Source organism: Neofelis nebulosa, chromosome 4 (genome assembly GCF_028018385.1).
Source record: "Neofelis nebulosa isolate mNeoNeb1 chromosome 4, mNeoNeb1.pri, whole genome shotgun sequence".
NCBI lineage: Eukaryota > Metazoa > Chordata > Mammalia > Carnivora > Felidae > Neofelis > Neofelis nebulosa.
In genome coordinates, this window is record NC_080785.1 from 29,407,653 (window position 1) to 29,425,641 (window position 17,989).

Genomic DNA, 17,989 nt, shown 5'->3' on the forward strand with positions numbered 1-17,989 from the left:
GGCTGTCATTGGAGGGAGGGAAGCAATTGGTGTCGTTGGCAATCAGTGTACCTACCATAGGAACAAACCCACTTATTAGAAGGTATAAAGCCTGTGTAAGGTCTTCTATAGTGATTGCCGCAATACGAGTGTAGGAAACTATAAGCTGTTTGAATTGAAGAAGATAAATTTCAGGATTGATAATTGTAGAAAATGAGACCAGATGAAAGCAAAGAGGACCAAGCTGGAGAGGCTTGTATTTCATTCTTGGCCGCTTGGGTGTTATCCTTTGAATAGAGCAAGCCATCTAAAGTTTTAAGCAAAAAAAGGAATGCCATTGGAAACTTCATTACTTTTTGTCTATAGGTTGCTCTGGCAACAGAATTAATCCAAGGTGATGGGAGATTAGATAACGATGCTATTGCAAAGTTCTACACTATGGGAATACTTTTGAAGGCCAGACTAAAACAGTGGAAAGTATTCATTCAAGTGTGATAAAACCTGACCATGCTAACTACTCATTCACACAAACTCTTTTGAGCCAGCACTGTTAAGTGAGTAAGGTGAGCATTCCCCATCCTCCATGTCATGGTGGCTTCTTGGAGTTTTGGAGCTCCTACACTAACTAAACTTTCCTCCTGCATCTGTTAGGCATGCCAGTAAATAGAAATAGTAATCCTGGCTTACGTTAGTGAAGAAATGGTGGTTGGTCATGTGGTGATTTAAAATGTGTCTGCTTTGGGGGCACCTGTGTGGTACTGTTGGTCTTCAGCTCAGGTCATGATCTCATGGTTTGTGAGTCCGAGCCCCCACATCGAGCTTGCTCCTATGAGCACTGTACCTCTTTCTGTGACCCTCTCCCTGCTTATGCACATGCTGTCTCAGACCTTCCCCCGAAAAAACCAAAAACGTCACATGTACAGAGAAAAAAACAAGTGTCTAATATACTTAATTACCAGAGCCTTTAATGACTTTGAAAGTCATTAAATTGGTTAATATAAGGAATAATGAAGAGCCTGAGTAAATTTTGGGGTTTTCATGTATCTGTACCTGTTCTAGTACATAGTACTTGACTGTCCAGGTAATTCCCAACTTCATGTTATTTAAAAAATTTATTGTCTTTCATTTAAGCATATTCAGAACTCCTTTCTGTGTTCAAGAATATTAAGAGGAGAAAGCATTTGTATATTAAATTTTTTATTGCATATGTCTGAGAATATGTGAGAGTAGTGATTAACTTATGAGAGAAAATGAGAAAATACATTATGAGAACTTAATTTACAATAAAATATATAATTTTAAGTTGATGTAATTCTGCCTTTTAATATTCTGTTCTTGCCAAATCCTATTATGCATTTAGTTACTGGCAGAAAACTTACATAGTTTTCAAACTTTAAGTGAATCCAGTGTGTTTTGTGGATTCTTAGAGATCTCGAATATCATAGCCCTGGATACTGTGACTTGTGAAATAATTTATTAAAGTTTCTTCAGTATTGCCTGTATCTTACAGATACTATGTGGGCAATGCTGAGTGAATGCATTTGTCTATTTCTGTCATCAGGGTGGAGATTTCTGGAAATTTTAGTAATGAAAATTATAACCTTCTTAACATTTTAGGTGGAACCTGAAAGTTAAGATACAGAGATGCCTATTTCTGATTTGTACATAACACTTTTCTACTACCTAGATGATGACCTCCTTAATAAAGAGACCGTGTTGTGTTCCTTGTGATACAGGCTGTAGCCCTTGTCAGTGTATAGTGTGTATTACATGTTTGTTGTGGTTAATGATTATTTAAATATCATTCCTTTGGGTAAAAGGAATTTAGAGCCTGTAGCTGCTGTGTTTACTCATGTGGCAGTTTGTACCTTTTTCCTTTGGTGGGAGAGCACCAGTAAAGGGGATCGTTATTGATATATTGGCAATTATAAAAGCTTAATTTATGATAAGAGCTCAGATATCCCATGGAGAAGTAAGTTTTGTGTTGGTTCCTTCCTCACAAGCCTGTTTTATTAGTTTATTAGCCTCAGCATTGACATTTTGGACCAGATAATTATTTAACCGGGCTATCCATGTGCACTTTGGAATTTTTAAAAGCATCCCTGGCCTCTACCAGTACATGCCAATAGTATTCTGTCATTGTGGCAGTCGAAAATGTCTTCAGAAACAGCCAAATATCCCCTGGAAGGGAAAATTGTCCCCTATTTGGAAACCACTGTGTTGGAGGTAAACAGTTGTTTCTTATAGTTGCATGTATTCTGGGACTCCAGCGAGTTCTATCATTGCCTTAATCCCCTTACCTCGTAGTGAGAAAAATAACAATGAATTGGTAAAATTTTCAAATCATTTTTCAACCACATGACCTTGAGATTTGAGATGTGTTACTGAGTCAGAATATAGTTCCTGTTTAAACTGTTTACCCTTAAGAATGAGCAAACCAAAACAAAGTTAGAATTTTTTAACCAGATTTACTGAGGTATTGACAAATGGACAAAAATTATACGTGTGTAAGGTGTACAATGTGATGCTTTGGTACGTGTACGTTTTGAAATCGATCACAAACTAGTTAACCTATCCATCCCCTCACACAGTTTCCATTTGTGTGTGTGATGAGGACACTTGAGATCTACTTTTTTGGCAAATGTTGAGTATACAGCGTTCTTTACTGTAGTCACCAGGCTGTGCGTTAGGTCTCCACAACTTAGTGATTTTTTTTTTTTTTTAATAGAAGGAATTCGTGTTTGAAATTCTACTCCAGTTGTGTGTTTTCCAGGTGTAGTTGACACACAGTGTTACATATTTTCAGGTATATGCATAGTGATTGGACAAGTTTATACGTGATGTTCGGCCCACAAGTGTGGTAGCTGCCATCTGTCACCCTACAATGCTGTCACAATACGATTGACTATGTTGCTTACACCGTGCCTTTTAGTCCCATGACTTAGAGAATTACTTCTTAAAATCCAAATGTTAAGTAATCCTACAGCACCTAATGTGATGATGTAAATGGTCTTCCTAGTAAGGCTTCACCTGGTCAATGTTAACGGGCCAGCACTTGACATGATTTGAAGCTAGGAAGACACCACATTCTGTGTGTCTTCACAATAGTCCAGATGTGAACTGAATGATGAGACAAGTTTCTTGGTTTCCAATTTTATTTTTATAAGTGAATATTAAATATTACAAGGGGTACAACTAAATGCTTTTGTCAAAACGGCAAAATTGTCAACATGCATCAAATTTTTTTTTGTCCCTTTTGTATCCCGAGGGCGTTACGGTATGCCTGGGGCATAGGCTACGTTCTATATAATGAAAATGATAAATGTTTGAGTGTTGCCTGTTTATTGAATCTTTGAAACAGACTTCAGGTGAGATTTAAAATTAAAGCAAATAAGCATTAAAGGATCTTTAAAGCAGTAAAGATGCCACGGTTTGCAGCAATAAACTAACAGTGATTTGTGGCCATTGTGGTCCTCCTTTCCTCCACCCGCTACTACCCTTCCAGTTACCAGATCTGTTAATTCAACCTTTGAAGTGACTGACTTGTCTGTGCCTCTGCATGTTTACTACTATTTCAGGAGTCCAAGCCACCGTCTACCTAAGCTCCCCTCACCACTCTTCTCCTCCAACCCGCTCCCCGCATGAGACAGTCAAGAGTGTGCTTGATAACGTGTCTACATCTTGAAATGTTTATAAGTCCACCTCCCCACCTTGCAACCCCTTTGGTGTGTTTCTTTTGTCCTTGGGACCTAATTCAAAATCCTGGTGTAACATTTACAACCCTGCACGCTGATTGCTGTTTGCCCTCCTCCCTCATTACCTTTTGCCCTCTCTTCTCCTGTTTTGCCAAACAGACATTGCTTCAGATCCTTTCATTTGCTGTGTTCGGGTCTTGAAACTGCCATTTCCTCTGCCTGAAATACTATTCTCAGCTTAGGTAATTCTGATTTATCTTTCAAGTCTTAGTGGTACTATGTACCGCTTCCTTGGGGAGCAATGCCTTGGACCTCTAATCAAATTTGTGTCCTTTTATATTCTTCGGATAGAATGTTTTCCTTTCAGCGACCCTATCAACTTGCAGCTACGTGTTTGTGTGTGTGTTTAAGATGTGTCCTTACTAGGGGTGCCTGAATGGCTCAGTTGGTTAAGCATCCGACTTCGGTTCAGGTCATGATCTCACCATTCATGAGTTTGAGGCCCGCCTCAGGCTCTGTGCATCAGCTCAGCCTAGAGCCTGCTTCAGATTCTGTGTCTCCCTCTCTCTCTGTCCCTTCCCTGCTTGTGCTCTCTCTCTCTCTCTTCTCAAAAACAAATATATATTTGGGGCGCCTGGGTGGCGCAGTCGGTTAAGCGTCTGACTTCAGCCAGGTCACGATCTCGCGGTCCGTGAGTTCGAGCCCCGCGTCAGACTCTGGGCTGATGGCTCGGAGCCTGGAGCCTGTTTCCGATTCTGTGTCTCCCTCTCTCTCTGCCCCTCCCCCGTTCATGCTCTGTCTCTCTCTGTCCAAAAAAAATAAATTAAAAAAAACAAAAAAAACAAAAAAAACACAAATATATATTTATATATATAATATAGATTTTTTATATTTATATATATATTTATGTATAAATATAAATAAATAAATAAATATATATATATATACACACACACACACACACACACACACACACACACACATATAAATCTGTCTGCGCTAGGTAGTAAGCTCCACACAGTAGGTGCCTGTTTTTGCCTCCAATGTATGATCCATGCTTAGTGTTTGCCTAGCACATAGATTCTTGGTAGCAATTTTAGTGAAAAGTTGAATTTGCCTTGTGAGTTGGCAATGTATCAGGCTTACAACATGTTTATTATCCTCATGTTGAATCTGAGGTAAGCATTTAATTTTGAAAGAGAGTAGAAATGATTTGTTCCTGCTGCCCATAGATTAGCATATTGGGTAGCATAAACCATGCATGAGAACTGGTGACTGGCCAGCCACATGCACGAATACATGAATGATTTCTACTTTGCTTAACAGACAGAAAAACAATGAATATAGAGTGGTATTAGGCAGTTTTCACTCTATCCAGAACTAAGAAAGAAACTCCGGGCTTAAAAACAAAAACTTGCCTGTTTATTGCTTTACAGTTTATCCAAATTGTTATATACCATGAGTCCTTGCTTGGTGGTTTTTTGGCCAATAGAATTTCAGTATGCAGTGCACTAATATCAACTCCTGGATTGGCTTAACTACCTCTGATGTCACAATATTCCCATGAGGAAGTCATAATTTGCTTGAAATCACATTGTACTAATAACAACTCTTGTTCTGTTTCATTACAAGAAAGATAATCTACCAAAAATAAAAATGCTGGAAGGAGGAACATACCTCTGATCAACACAGACTTTTTTCCATTTATGTGCTTTAATTATCTACTGTCAACAATTGAAGTTAGCTTCTTTGCTATTTTTTTTTTTACAACTGATGTTTTGTTTTTTGTTTGTCAGTTAAGAGGCAAATGGAGGAATGAGCCTACTTAGAATTACTCCTTCAACTCATAGTTCTGTTTCATCTCAACTATTGTGGCTTAGCATCTTTCTACTACTTAGCCTTTCTGGCTCAAAAGGAAAAGCCATTTGGACAGCCCACTTGAATATAACATTTCAGGTGGGAAATCGGATTATATCTGAATTAGGAGAGAGTGGCGTGTTCGGAAATCATTCTCCTTTGGAAAGGGTATCTGGTGTGGCGGTACTTCCTGAAGGATGGAATCAGAATGCTTGTAATCCTATGACCAACTTCAGCAGACCTGAACAAGCAGACTCTTGGTTGGCCCTCATTGAACGGGGGGGCTGTACTTTTACACATAAAATCAACGTGGCAGCAGAGAAGGGAGCAAATGGGGTGATCATCTATAACTATCCAGGTACGGGTAACAAAGTATTTCCCATGTCTCACCAGGGAACGGAAAATATAGTTGCAGTAATGATAGGCAACTTGAAAGGCATGGAACTTTTGCATTTGATTCAGAAAGGAGTCTACGTGACGATCATCATTGAGGTGGGAAGAATGCACATGCCATGGCTGAGCCATTATGTCATGTCTCTCTTTACCTTCCTGGCTGCCACAGTTGCCTACCTTTTCTTGTACTGTGCTTGGAGACCTAGGGTGCCCAATTCTTCCACCAGGAGGCGAAGACAGATGAAAGCAGATGTGAAGAAAGCTATCGGTCAGCTTCAACTGCGAGTGCTCAAGGAGGGGGATAAGGAACTAGATCCAAACGAAGACAGTTGTGTTGTTTGCTTTGACATCTACAAACCCCAAGATGTAGTACGTATTTTAACTTGCAAACATTTTTTCCATAAGACGTGCATTGACCCCTGGCTTTTAGCACACAGGACATGCCCCATGTGCAAGTGTGACATTCTGAAAACTTCAACCCAGACAATCTTCTGAAGATATAACTGAGTCTTCCCAAAGGTTAAAATTAAGTGAATTTTCATGTGGTACTTTATGTAGAGAGAAACTCCATCTTCTCTACCTAAGCACTGAAGAGGATGAAAGTTGCATTTTTAAAATAAAACTCCATATCATGCCAGCTATTTGAACTTGTTGTTTTTCTATTAAGTTGTTAGACTTTTTTGTCTTTATCCAAATAAGAACATCAGTATATGTTTAAAAGCAAATTAGTTTTTATTTATTTATTTATTTATTTTTTTTATTTTTTTATTTTTGGGACAGAGAGAGACAGAGCATGAACGGGGGAGGGGCAGAGAGAGAGGGAGACACAGAATCGGAAACAGGCTCCAGGCTCCGAGCCATCAGCCCAGAGCCTGACGCGGGGCTCGAACTCACGGACCGCGAGATCGTGACCTGGCTGAAGTCGGACGCTTAACCGACTGCGCCACCCAGGCGCCCCAAAAGCAAATTAGTTTTATCTTCAAATTAAAATGATTTTGGTGTTGAGGCTATAGAGAATTAGGCATGATATTTTAAAGTTTCTTTTTTAGATTCATTTTATTATTTCTATGGGTTTTTTAATTATGAAATTGTCAAATTGGTTTCCATACAACACCCAGTGCTCATCCCCAACAGGTGCCCTCCTCAATGCCTGTCACCCACTTTCCCCTCCCTCCCAGCCCCCATCAACCCTCAGTTTATTCTCAGTTTTTAAGAGTCTCTTATGGTTTGGCTCCCTCCCTCTCTCTCTCTCTCTTTTTTTTTTTTTTTTTTTTTTCCTTCCCCTACCCCATGGTCTTGGTCTTCTGTTAAATTTCTCAGGATCCACATAAGAGTGAAAACATATGGTATCTGTCTTTCTCTGTATGACTTATTTCACTTAGCATAACACTCTGTTTTTGATACCTAAAATCTCTTAAATAAATTTCATTATAGGGATGCCTGGATGGCTCAGCCAATAGAGCATGCAACTCTTAATCTCAGAGTTGTGAGTTCAGGCCCCAAGTTGGGCATGGAGCTTACTTAAAAAAAATAAAATCATTATATAATTAGACCTTGATTTAATTCTCCATGGTTAATCAATAGGAACTCTGGTTTCCAAAGGCACTGGGTAGATCATGCATTCTAAGTAATTGCTTGGGATGACAACACCTCTGGTTAGGTAACTAAAATATTTTAAATTATTATAGACCTGATTTAAGGACAGCATCACAAAAAAATATCTCTTTTGTTTGTCAGAGCCTAGTTAGCCTAGCCTAGTGAGTTAGCTCTGGTAGCAGATTTCTCTTCTAGAATTAACCTTAGTAAGTGCTTTTGTTTTCTTAAAATGGTGGTGAGTGTGTTTCTGCTTGGGCATTTTGACACAGTTCTAGAGTGGAGCTGAAATTTTGCTCAGCTGCCTTTAAAAATTGTGAGTAGATAAACACAAATACTTCTGTGTAACAATGGAGAGGCTGAAAGATTTGGGTTTTGTGTTTGACTAAAATCTCTCTGGATGAAATGCTACACCATTGGTATCAACTTAGGTGGCACTTTATGGATGTAGACACTGTGTACTACACATTTTGAAGAGCGGGTTGGATGGAAATACAATCAGGTTAGTGGCCTTTGGAAAAGAAAATTCACTCTTGGGAGCTGAAGTTTACTCAGTATTTGTTTTTATGCTGCTTGGGTTGGGCCTGTAGGACCCTGTTCTTCTTCCCTGCCTCAAGTTTTGTTGACTCACGTTTCATAAGAACAACTAGCTCCCTTAGCCCTGGTGAGACCCAGCCAAAACTGTCTCTCAGCATCCTGTGTTGTAAGGACAGACGTTGTGTTCAAGGTAAAAATTCTTGCTTTCCTAGCCAGTGGATAAGAACCACTGAGAGATACCCTCATGGAAGTGTATGCCCCTACACCAGGGGCTGTCCATGTTTGTTAGTCCACGAGTCACTTTGGTATGAAGTCCTTTTGTGCCAGTGATAGAAATGGAGCAAAAATATAGGCAGAACTGATAGTGTATGTGGGGATGGGGAAGGGCAGTTTCTATCAGGGATGTTTGATTTTAGCAAATGTTTTGTTCAAAGCATCTGTGACCTTTAACACTGCTGTTGGTGTTAATCTAAATGAGGGACCTTGGGGCGCCTGGGTGGCTCGGTCGGTGAAGCGTCCGACTTCGGCTCAGGTCATGATCTCATGGTCCGTGGGTTCGAGCCCCGCGTTGGGCTCTGTGCTGACAGCTCAGAGCCTGGAGCCTGTTTCGGATTCTGTGTCTCCCTCTCTCTCTGACCCTCCCCCGTTCATGCTCTGTCTCTGTCTCGAAAATAAATAAACGTTAAAAAAAAAAATTTTAAATAAATATAATTAAAAAAAATAAATGAGAGACCTTGATGTTTTATTAAAATCAATAGTTGCTTTTTTGTTTAAGATGAATGATGCGAAGACTGCTAAACAGAATTGTTTCCCCTTATACTCTTCCTCTCTTCCCTCAAAATATTGTTAGATCAGTAACAGATGTCAGTGTCTGCAGAGAAAAGGGATTAAAGTTCTTTACTGCTGTCATCCCTATGGATAGGCAACGTAAGAGTGAGACAAGCGAGGCTAAAGTAATCTAACAGGATACTCTCCTTTTAAAAATCAAAACCAAATCAAACCAATGAACCTGAGCAAGCAGTTGTTAAATAAACTTAGTACAGTGCTTTATGTGATAAATAAAAAATCTATTGTGATCACGTGAGTGAAAAATGGTAGTAACGCTCATTGCTTTTACCACATAATTGTTCTTCATGCTAATTCCTAATTATTTTAAACTTGCCATTTTGTTGCATGTTTCCTCGATTTGTGAAGAAGAGTGATAATGCTGTGGCTTTCTTGCATATGCTTTCAGGTGTGTGTGGTATGAATTTTATATTTCTGATTTAATGTGATACCTGTTAATGTGTTGCTCAGGGATTGACTTGATCTTACAACCTAGGTATCTCCCATAACAGTATTTGAAACTCTCAAGTCAGTAAGTTGACAGCAGATTCAAAGCTCTTATCTAATTGGCTGTGTTATCTTTTATGTCATAATCACATCACCCAATTGTAAACAGTATCTGGCGTTACATTAGTGGGACTGGGATTTTTTTTTTTTTCAATCTAAAGGGTTTCTCTTCCTGTCTCTAATAAAACATCTGAACCTCCTAAGACCTCTTTAAGAATTTCTTACAAAAACATGCCGGAAGACCGTGGAACTTGTTTTCACCCTGAAGACTTTTCTCATTTTATTATTTTCGACTGATTGCCCATAGATGTGGAAGCCACATCTTTTTGTTGGGTTGGTTCTTCAGTCGCTAGGTGGGGAGAGAGATGAATCCACTCAAGATCAGCACTTACAGAAACAAAACTGCTTCTTCCTGGCTTATGAAATTCAGTTTTCTTTGGCTTCTTAGTCACAATTGTTGCAGAGCCAGTGCTGTCTGGACTGCTTACATGAACATCTCGTTTCATGTTGGGAATCGGATGTTGTCAGAGTTGGGGGAAACGGGAGTGTTTGGAAGAAGCTCCACTTTGAAGAGAGTGGCAGGAGTTATCGTGCCACCTGATGGAAAAACTCAAAATGCATGTAATCCCAGTACCAGTTTCAGCAGATTGAAGAAGTCAGAGACCTGGCTTGCACTTGTTGAACGAGGTGGTTGTACCTTCACGCAGAAAATTAAGGTGGCCATTGAGAAGGGAGCCGGCGGAGTGATCATCTACAACTTTCCAGGAACTGGCAATCAGGTTTTTCCCATGTCTCATCAGGCATTTGAAGACATCGTTGTGGTGATGATTGGTAACCTCAAGGGCGTGGAGATTTTGCATTTAATTCAGAAGGGAGTTCACGTTACAGTCATAGTTGAGGTGGGGAGGAAACACATCATCTGGATGAATCACTATTTTGTCTCTTTTGTGATTGTCACAACTGCTACTTTAGCATATTTCATCTTTTATCATATTCGGAGACTTTGGATAGCAAGGATTCAGAACCGGAGATGGCAGCGGTTAACAACTGATCTCAAGAAAGCCTTTGGCCAGCTGCAGCTTCGGGTTCTGAAAGAGGGGGATGAGGAAATCAGTCCAAATGGAGATAGCTGCGTAGTTTGCTTTGAACTCTATAAGCCTAACGATACAGTTCGTATTCTCACTTGTAAACACTTTTTCCACAAGAGTTGCATTGACCCCTGGATTCTGGCCCATGGGACGTGCCCCATGTGCAAACGTGACATTCTTAAAGCTTTGGGTATTCAGGTGGATGTTGAAGATGGAACAGAATCTTTGCAAGTTCTCATGTCAAATGAATTGTCCGATGCCCTGTCCCCTGATGAAGAAGAGACAGACAGTGAACTTCCTCCTGTGAGAGGATCTGACAAAGTGACCCCTTTGGAAGCGGGGGAAGTGCCACTGCCCCCTCAGAATGACAGCCAGCTTACTTCAGTAGTGGAATATGTTCATCCTTTACCTTGACAGCATGACCTTTGAGCAAGTGGATTAAACCTGTTTGTCAACTCAAGTCCTAATACTGACAAGCAGTTTGTTTGAAGTGTGGTTTTTGTGTCCTCTTGTTACTTTGGTAACTTTCTGCATTGTTTGTCAAGCAGAAAAAGGGCCTAGCAGGATTTTTTTGTTTACCTTTTTGCCTTTGCTAAATGTAACTTTTTGTCCACGTCTATTGAGTATATATGTCTATTTCTTTGTACACATGCATGTTAAAATCAAGAATGAACTTTCCCCCCTAAATGTTTGTACATATTCTGGGCTCCATCTTGATAAGAAAATTGTTCACATATTCGCATGTTCCTTATACAGAAGCCATCAATTAAGTTTGGGAACCATAAATTATCTTATGTGCTAGAAAGAGTAATATTTTTGATATTATATTTATAGTACAATATACTACTTTTGAAGTCAATGTGTGCTGTGGTTTTTCATTCTTAGCATGAAAATTTTGCTGTACAGAATTTTATTACTCTGACCCTTGACAAGAAGTTCTTTTCAAGCTGTTAGTACATTTTGATGGGCTCTGCATATGCATGGTGATAGTAATTTTAAAAGTAAAACACTAGCACTTTTCAGTGAACAGCAAATAATTCAGTGCCCAGTATTGCTGAAAAGTATTACATGTTCATGATTTGTGGAAAGATTTAAATGGTCAAGAATTCCTATGGTGTTTATTAGGGTGTATTCATTTCCTATGTATTTCAGCTTACTAAGTATGTTTTGTCATTAAAGATTTAAAACGTGCTAGATTATTTTCAGGTAAGTATCACAATGTAGATGTTCTTACGACAGCGTTTGTGTTTATTTTGTTCACTGTATTTTCAGGATCTAGCAGAATGCTGGACACTCATAGTTTTGAGTGAAAGGATGAGTAATAAGTATTTTTTTTTCTGTAACATAAATATATATTAATATGAAAACCTGGGTAGTTTATCCCAATCATACAAAATAAGGGGAACTTAGTCCTGACAATTTTCATCCTAAATCACCTTGACAAAATAGAAAACTGATTCTCAGCTCAGAATCCATTATTTCAACTTAACATATATAGTTCTAACAAGGAGCTTTGAACTCTTCCCGGCCTGACAGTGGGTTTTTAGTTCTTGTGCAACACTAAGAGAGTGGGGTTTTTGTTCTTGGCAACACTGGAGAGAGATCTGTTAGGAATTTTCTTGAGTTCATTGCTGACAACCCTGGAATTCAGAAGCCGGTGGAAGGGCGACGGTTGATTCTAACTGCAACTCCAAGTCAGACTATTTGAAGGAGGGAGAAACAATCATTGAAGGCCAGGGAGAATCAGAACACAGCAAAATGTGTCCAAGATGACCAGGTAGAGGGGTGAAACTTGACTTGGTACACAAATGCTTCTTTTTATTTTTGAGAGTGAGTGTGCTATCGGGGGAGGGGTGGAGGAGGAGGGAGAATCTTAAGCAGGCTCCATTCCAGGCATGGAGCCAGATGAAGGGCTTGATCTCAGGAGTCTGAGATCATGATCTGAGCCGAAATCAAGAGCTGGATGCTTAACCGACTGAGTCACCCAGGCACCTTTACACAGGCTCTTATACCTAACCGGGAAGAGGTTTGATTCAGTTAATCAAAGGAACTGGTCTTTGAAAGAACTGCAGAGCACCGATACTGTGGAGGATTTCACAGAAACACTGTTGGGCAGATCTTTTTGCTTTTACCTGGAAGAGTAAATCTGTTTGAGGTACCAAGGATCACTTTAAAGAGACAGGAGACTGAAGATCATTTAAAAGCCACTCCTACTAGAATCTGTTGCTAAATCCAGGATAAGTTGTCTTTCTCAGACTGTCCACTGTTGGCATCTCAGTCTCTAGGGCTAGCAGCTCATGGAGTGGCAAGGGTGACTTCCACTGGTTGCCCAAGAGAATCATTGGAACTATGGAAGTGAATGCATCTTGGCAGCCCCCGAACCTAGGTTCTAGAACCATTACAGCTGTGTGTCCTCCTGGCAAATTAAATATGGGTTACATGTTCCACGATAGACCTAGCATTTAAATTTGCTTTTCACACTGCCATTGTGTTCTCTTTCAGTCCTTCCTGTGCCTCCTTGGTTTTTCCTTTTGGTTCATCATTGTCAACCATAAACATGACTTGTCATGTGTACAAAATTAACATATATTAGCTTTCATAATTCAGTGTCTCATTAATGATAGACATTTAATGCACTGTGGGCTTATTGTCTTGATCTGAGAATTTTCAGTGGATACCCTTTAAAAGGTGTTAGAACCTGTATTTGTGGGGGGGAAGGAAAGGTCAGTGAGCTTGGGAGCTGTCATTGCTGAGTTGTCTACCATGTAGTAGGCCGAGGACTTAGTGCTTTCTCTTTCTCTTTCTTATGTCCGAACAAAACAGTTTTAATTTTTGTCTTTAGAATGTTGCAAACAGATCAGTTAAACCACTTTTGCTGAGTTTAATAACTAGAACCTGGAAATAAGGCTGCCGTGTCAAATTTAAGGTATTTTTCGTTGTAGTAAATTTTTACCTATTTTGTGGGCTACCTCATTTTCTCTTAGCGAGGTAAATGTATTTTGTCATAATGGCACGGGACCATGATAGGAACTGTCTTGCTCCTAATACCAGCGTCATGATACATTTCCCTTGTGTTTCTTCTTACATACTTTTGCATTCCCTGGTAGTTGATTCCCCACACCCACCTCTAATAGGGGGGTTTGATGTTCCTTATAAAAATGCAATTTCTTTGCTTCATTACTGGGATATATTAGGTTTAATTATTTACTAAACCGAAAGTGGCCTCAACCACTTGGTTGAACCTGACCACTGATTGGGTGATGCAATAGGTGATTTTATCTATACATTTCCTTGTATGACAAGACACACTAAACTATATCCCTGTCTCGTGCTATAGAAGTACTGTAATGTAGTTGTGCTGTAGAGAAATGTTGGCCAACCATACTATTTACAATAGTATGTGCACTTTAAAAGGCTTAGCTCGAGAGCTGGTGTTTCTGATGGTATTTAAGTTTTGTGTACAGTTAATGTTTTCTCCTACAGACTTTCAGGTTTTTGAAGTAGCACACAGGAATCAAGGAAAGGATCAGAATTTGGAGAAGCACTGATGTAAAAAAAACAAAAGAAAAAAACATTCACTCCTGGCCACTGTGTGAAGAGTAATGGCGACTCCATGTTCTTACTCCGTCATTTACTATGGGCACCAGTTTCCGTCTTTTAGAATTTATTTGGCTTTGTGTTTGGTGCATTTTTAAGTGTTTAGTGCTTACTGATGAAGAATACGGATTATGAGTTACTGCAGTTACCAAAAGAAATATCTTAAAAATACCTGTTTTTGTAAACTGCAAGTACTTTTTTTAGAAAAGGAGGGAATAATGCACTTGAGATTAGCTGCTCCCTGTGCACAGGTGTTAAAGCTCCTCATCACAGTCCCTCCACAGAAACCTGCCTTATTTGTAGATATTCTACCTATAAGTCTTCACAGTTGTGCTGTCATCTTAGATCTCCGAGATAGAGTTCCTTGAGGACCTCAGCTGCTGACATGAACTTTCCTCATTGTTGATGACCAGCGTAATCCTGATTTCAAAACTTCTCTACACCTGTAGTGTTCATCTCCCAATTCTACAACACACCATTGTTGCCGCCATCAGCTTCTGTCATTTTTGAAAATGACTCAACTAAGAGCATCTTTTTCAGAATTGCCTCTTTGAATTCACTTGACTTTTCCTTTCCACCCCTTGCTTGCTTTGTTCTCATTCTATGGTTTCCTGTACCCATTCTTTTTCAGCCCATCTCTTTTCCAGCTGCAGCCTAGAACCAACTATCAGCCATTTGTTTTGTTCTACCACATGCCATTGAATTCCTTGCCTTCTAAACTTTTTTCCAGGACGATTGGTTGTCTGAGTCATCTCTACTGATTTTTACCAGATACTTAGTTCTGCTTAAAAATTCTTTATTCTCAGGGCACCTGGGTGGCTCATTCGGTTGAGCGTGCGACTTCAACTTAGGTCATGATCTCACAGTTTGTGGGTTTGAGCCCTGCATCAGGCTCTGTGCTGACAGCTCAGAGCCTGGAGCCTGTTTCCGATTCTGTGTCTCCCTCTCTCTCTGCCCCTCCCCGCTCATGCGCTGTCTCCCTCTGTCTCAAAAATAAACAGTAGAAAAAATTTAAAAATTCTTTATTCTCAGGGTGCTTAGGTGGCTCAGTTGGTTAAGCATCCTACTTCGGCTCACATCATGATCTGAGTTTGTGAGTTCGAACCCTGCATCGGGCTCTGGGCTGACCACTCAGAGCCTGGGCCCTGCTTCAGATTCTGTGTCTCCCTCCCCTGTTGGCTCGTGCATGTGCACGCTCACTCACTCTGTCTCAAAAATAAATATAAAAAAATTTTAAAATTCTTCATTCTCTTAAGTCCCTCTTTTGTTTCTCATGGAGCGGTGCTTCTTGACCTTGGCTACACATCAGAATCCTGTTGAAGGCTCTTAAAATCTCCATGTCCAGACTGACCCAGCACCTGTGCTTTGGACTCTGGCTTCAGAATTTTTTTTAGTTACCCAGTTGATTGCAATAAACAGACAAGATTGAGAACCACAACCATAGGGCTTTTTCAGAGAGCCTTCATGTTAATCAAGTTCCTTGTTTCACCTTCTGCTTACTTCTTATTGACTTGTTTTCACTTTACTCAAAATATTGAGGTGGAAATCTAGCAAGTCATGAAGGGTGATATTTCATGAAGAGCAATTGATAAAGGCTTCTGGGAATATGAAGGAATGGATTTCAGCTAGAAAAGCAAGAACACTTAGCTCCATTTCAAATGTTACTTCCTTCTCTATCATTTGGGAAGAAGCACATTTTAATGGAGGGAAGGATGTGAGCAGCAGTGTGGTTCCCCCCACCAAAGAAATATATTGTTGGTAATTCAGGCAGTAAAATAATCATGTAAGAATTTAAGAATGTTGATATATCATGGATTATTATTTTTTAAGAGAGTGAGTGCACAAGAGGGGTAGAGAGAATCCCAAGCAGACTCTGCACTCAGCCATGAGCCCTACTCAGGGCTCCATCCCACAACCCCGTGATCATGACCTGAGCTGAAATCAAGAGTCAGACGCTTAACCAGCTGGGTCACCTAGGCTCCTCAGATCATGGATTGTTAATCTGTTTTTTTTTTTCTTTTTCAAGTATTAAATTCCAGCTAACATGGTATAATATTTCAGGTGTAAAATTTAGTGATTTATCACGTAAAATACCCAGTACTCATCACAAGTACCTTAGTTAATCCCCATCATCCATTTAACCCATCCCATACTCCAAACCTCTAGCAACCCTCAGTTCTCTATAGTTAAGAGTCTGTTTTAACAACAGTGTTTTCTAAAGAAGTTAGTATCATGTAGAATTTTGATTAAGGAACTTGAAGACCAGGAATTCTGGAGAATTCTGGAGAATCCAGGAGTGATAAAAAGAAAGTGTAAACAAAAGCAATAATAGGTGAAATTGAGTAAGAGAATTCACCTTCAAGATAACATGTGCTTTGATTTCATTTGCTGATTTGTATTTTTGATCTGATTTTTTTAATGACCAAGTTGGTACTGATTTCAGAACTTGGCTTTATACCCATAACTTTCATCTTCAGTTTAGCAACACCGTGAATAAAGAATAGAAGGGTTAGGGTCAGCAGGAGCAGAGGAAGGGTCAAGGATGACTCCTAGATTTCCGTCTGGGGCACTAGGTGATAATGGTGCTATTCATTGGAGTAGAAAATAGGTGAATCAGGCTTTTGGGGTAGAAGAAGAGTTCACATTTTGAATGTGCTGGATTTGAGGAGCCCACATAACTTACAATAATGTTCACTACACAGCTGAAAATAATAGGTCTGTAGGAATTAAATGAGAACATAGCAAAAGAAAGGATCTGTGCAAAGGAGTCAATTGTGATTTACTAACAAAACGACCCACCATTGACTTGTATGTTAGTGGTAATTTACTAATGTAAAACTTAATACTGCTGTTTTGGATTCCTTGATTTTATGGTATTACCATGGAAGTGCTATATGGCTTTTTCTCTCAAAAAGTGGTGGTTAGGATGGTAGTGTGGTGATTAATAACCGTTTCGGTATGAAAGGATGCTGTTCCATGCGTTTATCAGGCAGACACTCATTTAACCCTAACAATAACTCTAAGGTGTGCTCATTCTTTAGATGATAAAACTTAGACCCACAGAGGCTAAGCAGTTTGCCTAAAGTTAAACAGCTGTTATGTGGCAGCATCTGTGTTTGACTTTGGTCTGGTTCCACAGCTCTTGGCCTTTACCACAGCACTACAGTTAGCTTGAAAAACCAGTTTTTAAGAGGAGTCTTGTTTTGAGGACTTCAAGAATTGGGCCTTAGAAGAAAATTCCCAGCTAAAAGATACTGGGAGTGCTGGTGAGAGGGTGGTGCAAGTGATAACTGGAGAAATCTCCGGACGATTTAGGGATACAGGAGCATGGGTGGCTGAGGGTTGTGGGCAAAATGTATCTAATTGAGAAGGGAAAGTTGAGCTCAAGGGGAATGTCTGCTTACATTTAGAAAGTATGGATTCTGGGGTCGATCTCATACAAAAAATCAATTAGTTGGAGGGTTTTATGTAGTCTTTTATTCCTTTGAAGTTGGAAAGGGTTAAAAATAATTTTTACAATTGCCCTAATAATTGACAACACTCCATTTTGCATGTTTAGGGATAAGCACAGTTGCCTATTGAAAAGAATACTGTGCTTTTTTTATACATCAGGTGACCTGTATTCATATCCTTTCCCCCAAGGCAGAGCATCTCAGAACAGTAGTCCTCAGGCCAGTACCGTTAGCATCACTTGAGCCTGTTGGAAGTGCAGGTTCTCAGCCCCCACTAGACCTTTATGGAGCCAGAAAAGTTGGGGAGGAGGGGAGGGGGACCAATACCTGTTTCAACGAGTCTTCCAGCTGATTATGATGGACATTCAAGTTTAGGGATCTCTACTGTCTCAGGAAGTTTATTTTCAGAAGAGGATGCATCACATAGTTGTCATCAGATAGAAATAGTATACATGAAAATAATGGT

General features: G+C 39.7%; 3 protein-coding genes across 18 annotated transcripts in view; all 3 read left to right on the forward strand.

The window, feature by feature from the left end:
* The window catches only part of CADPS2 (calcium dependent secretion activator 2), a 543,402-nt gene that overhangs the window by 159,938 nt on the left and 365,475 nt on the right, over nt 1-17,989 (forward strand). The window lies entirely within an intron of this gene.
* On the forward strand, nt 5,255-6,561 carry RNF148 (ring finger protein 148). Its single transcript, XM_058724462.1, has one exon. The coding sequence runs from the start codon at nt 5,490-5,492 to the stop codon at nt 6,417-6,419; it is 930 nt and encodes a 309-aa protein (XP_058580445.1). The 5' UTR covers nt 5,255-5,489; the 3' UTR covers nt 6,420-6,561.
* RNF133 (ring finger protein 133) lies at nt 9,514-11,091 on the forward strand. The gene has a single exon (XM_058724461.1). The coding sequence runs from the start codon at nt 9,752-9,754 to the stop codon at nt 10,886-10,888; it is 1,137 nt and encodes a 378-aa protein (XP_058580444.1). The 5' UTR covers nt 9,514-9,751; the 3' UTR covers nt 10,889-11,091.

What these genes read in the sequence shown, in the direction of transcription:
- RNF148 (XM_058724462.1), top strand. Translation starts at nt 5,490, where the DNA reads ATGAGCCTACTTAGAATTACTCCTTCAACTCATAGTTCTGTTTCATCT.
- RNF133 (XM_058724461.1), top strand. Translation starts at nt 9,752, where the DNA reads ATGAATCCACTCAAGATCAGCACTTACAGAAACAAAACTGCTTCTTCC.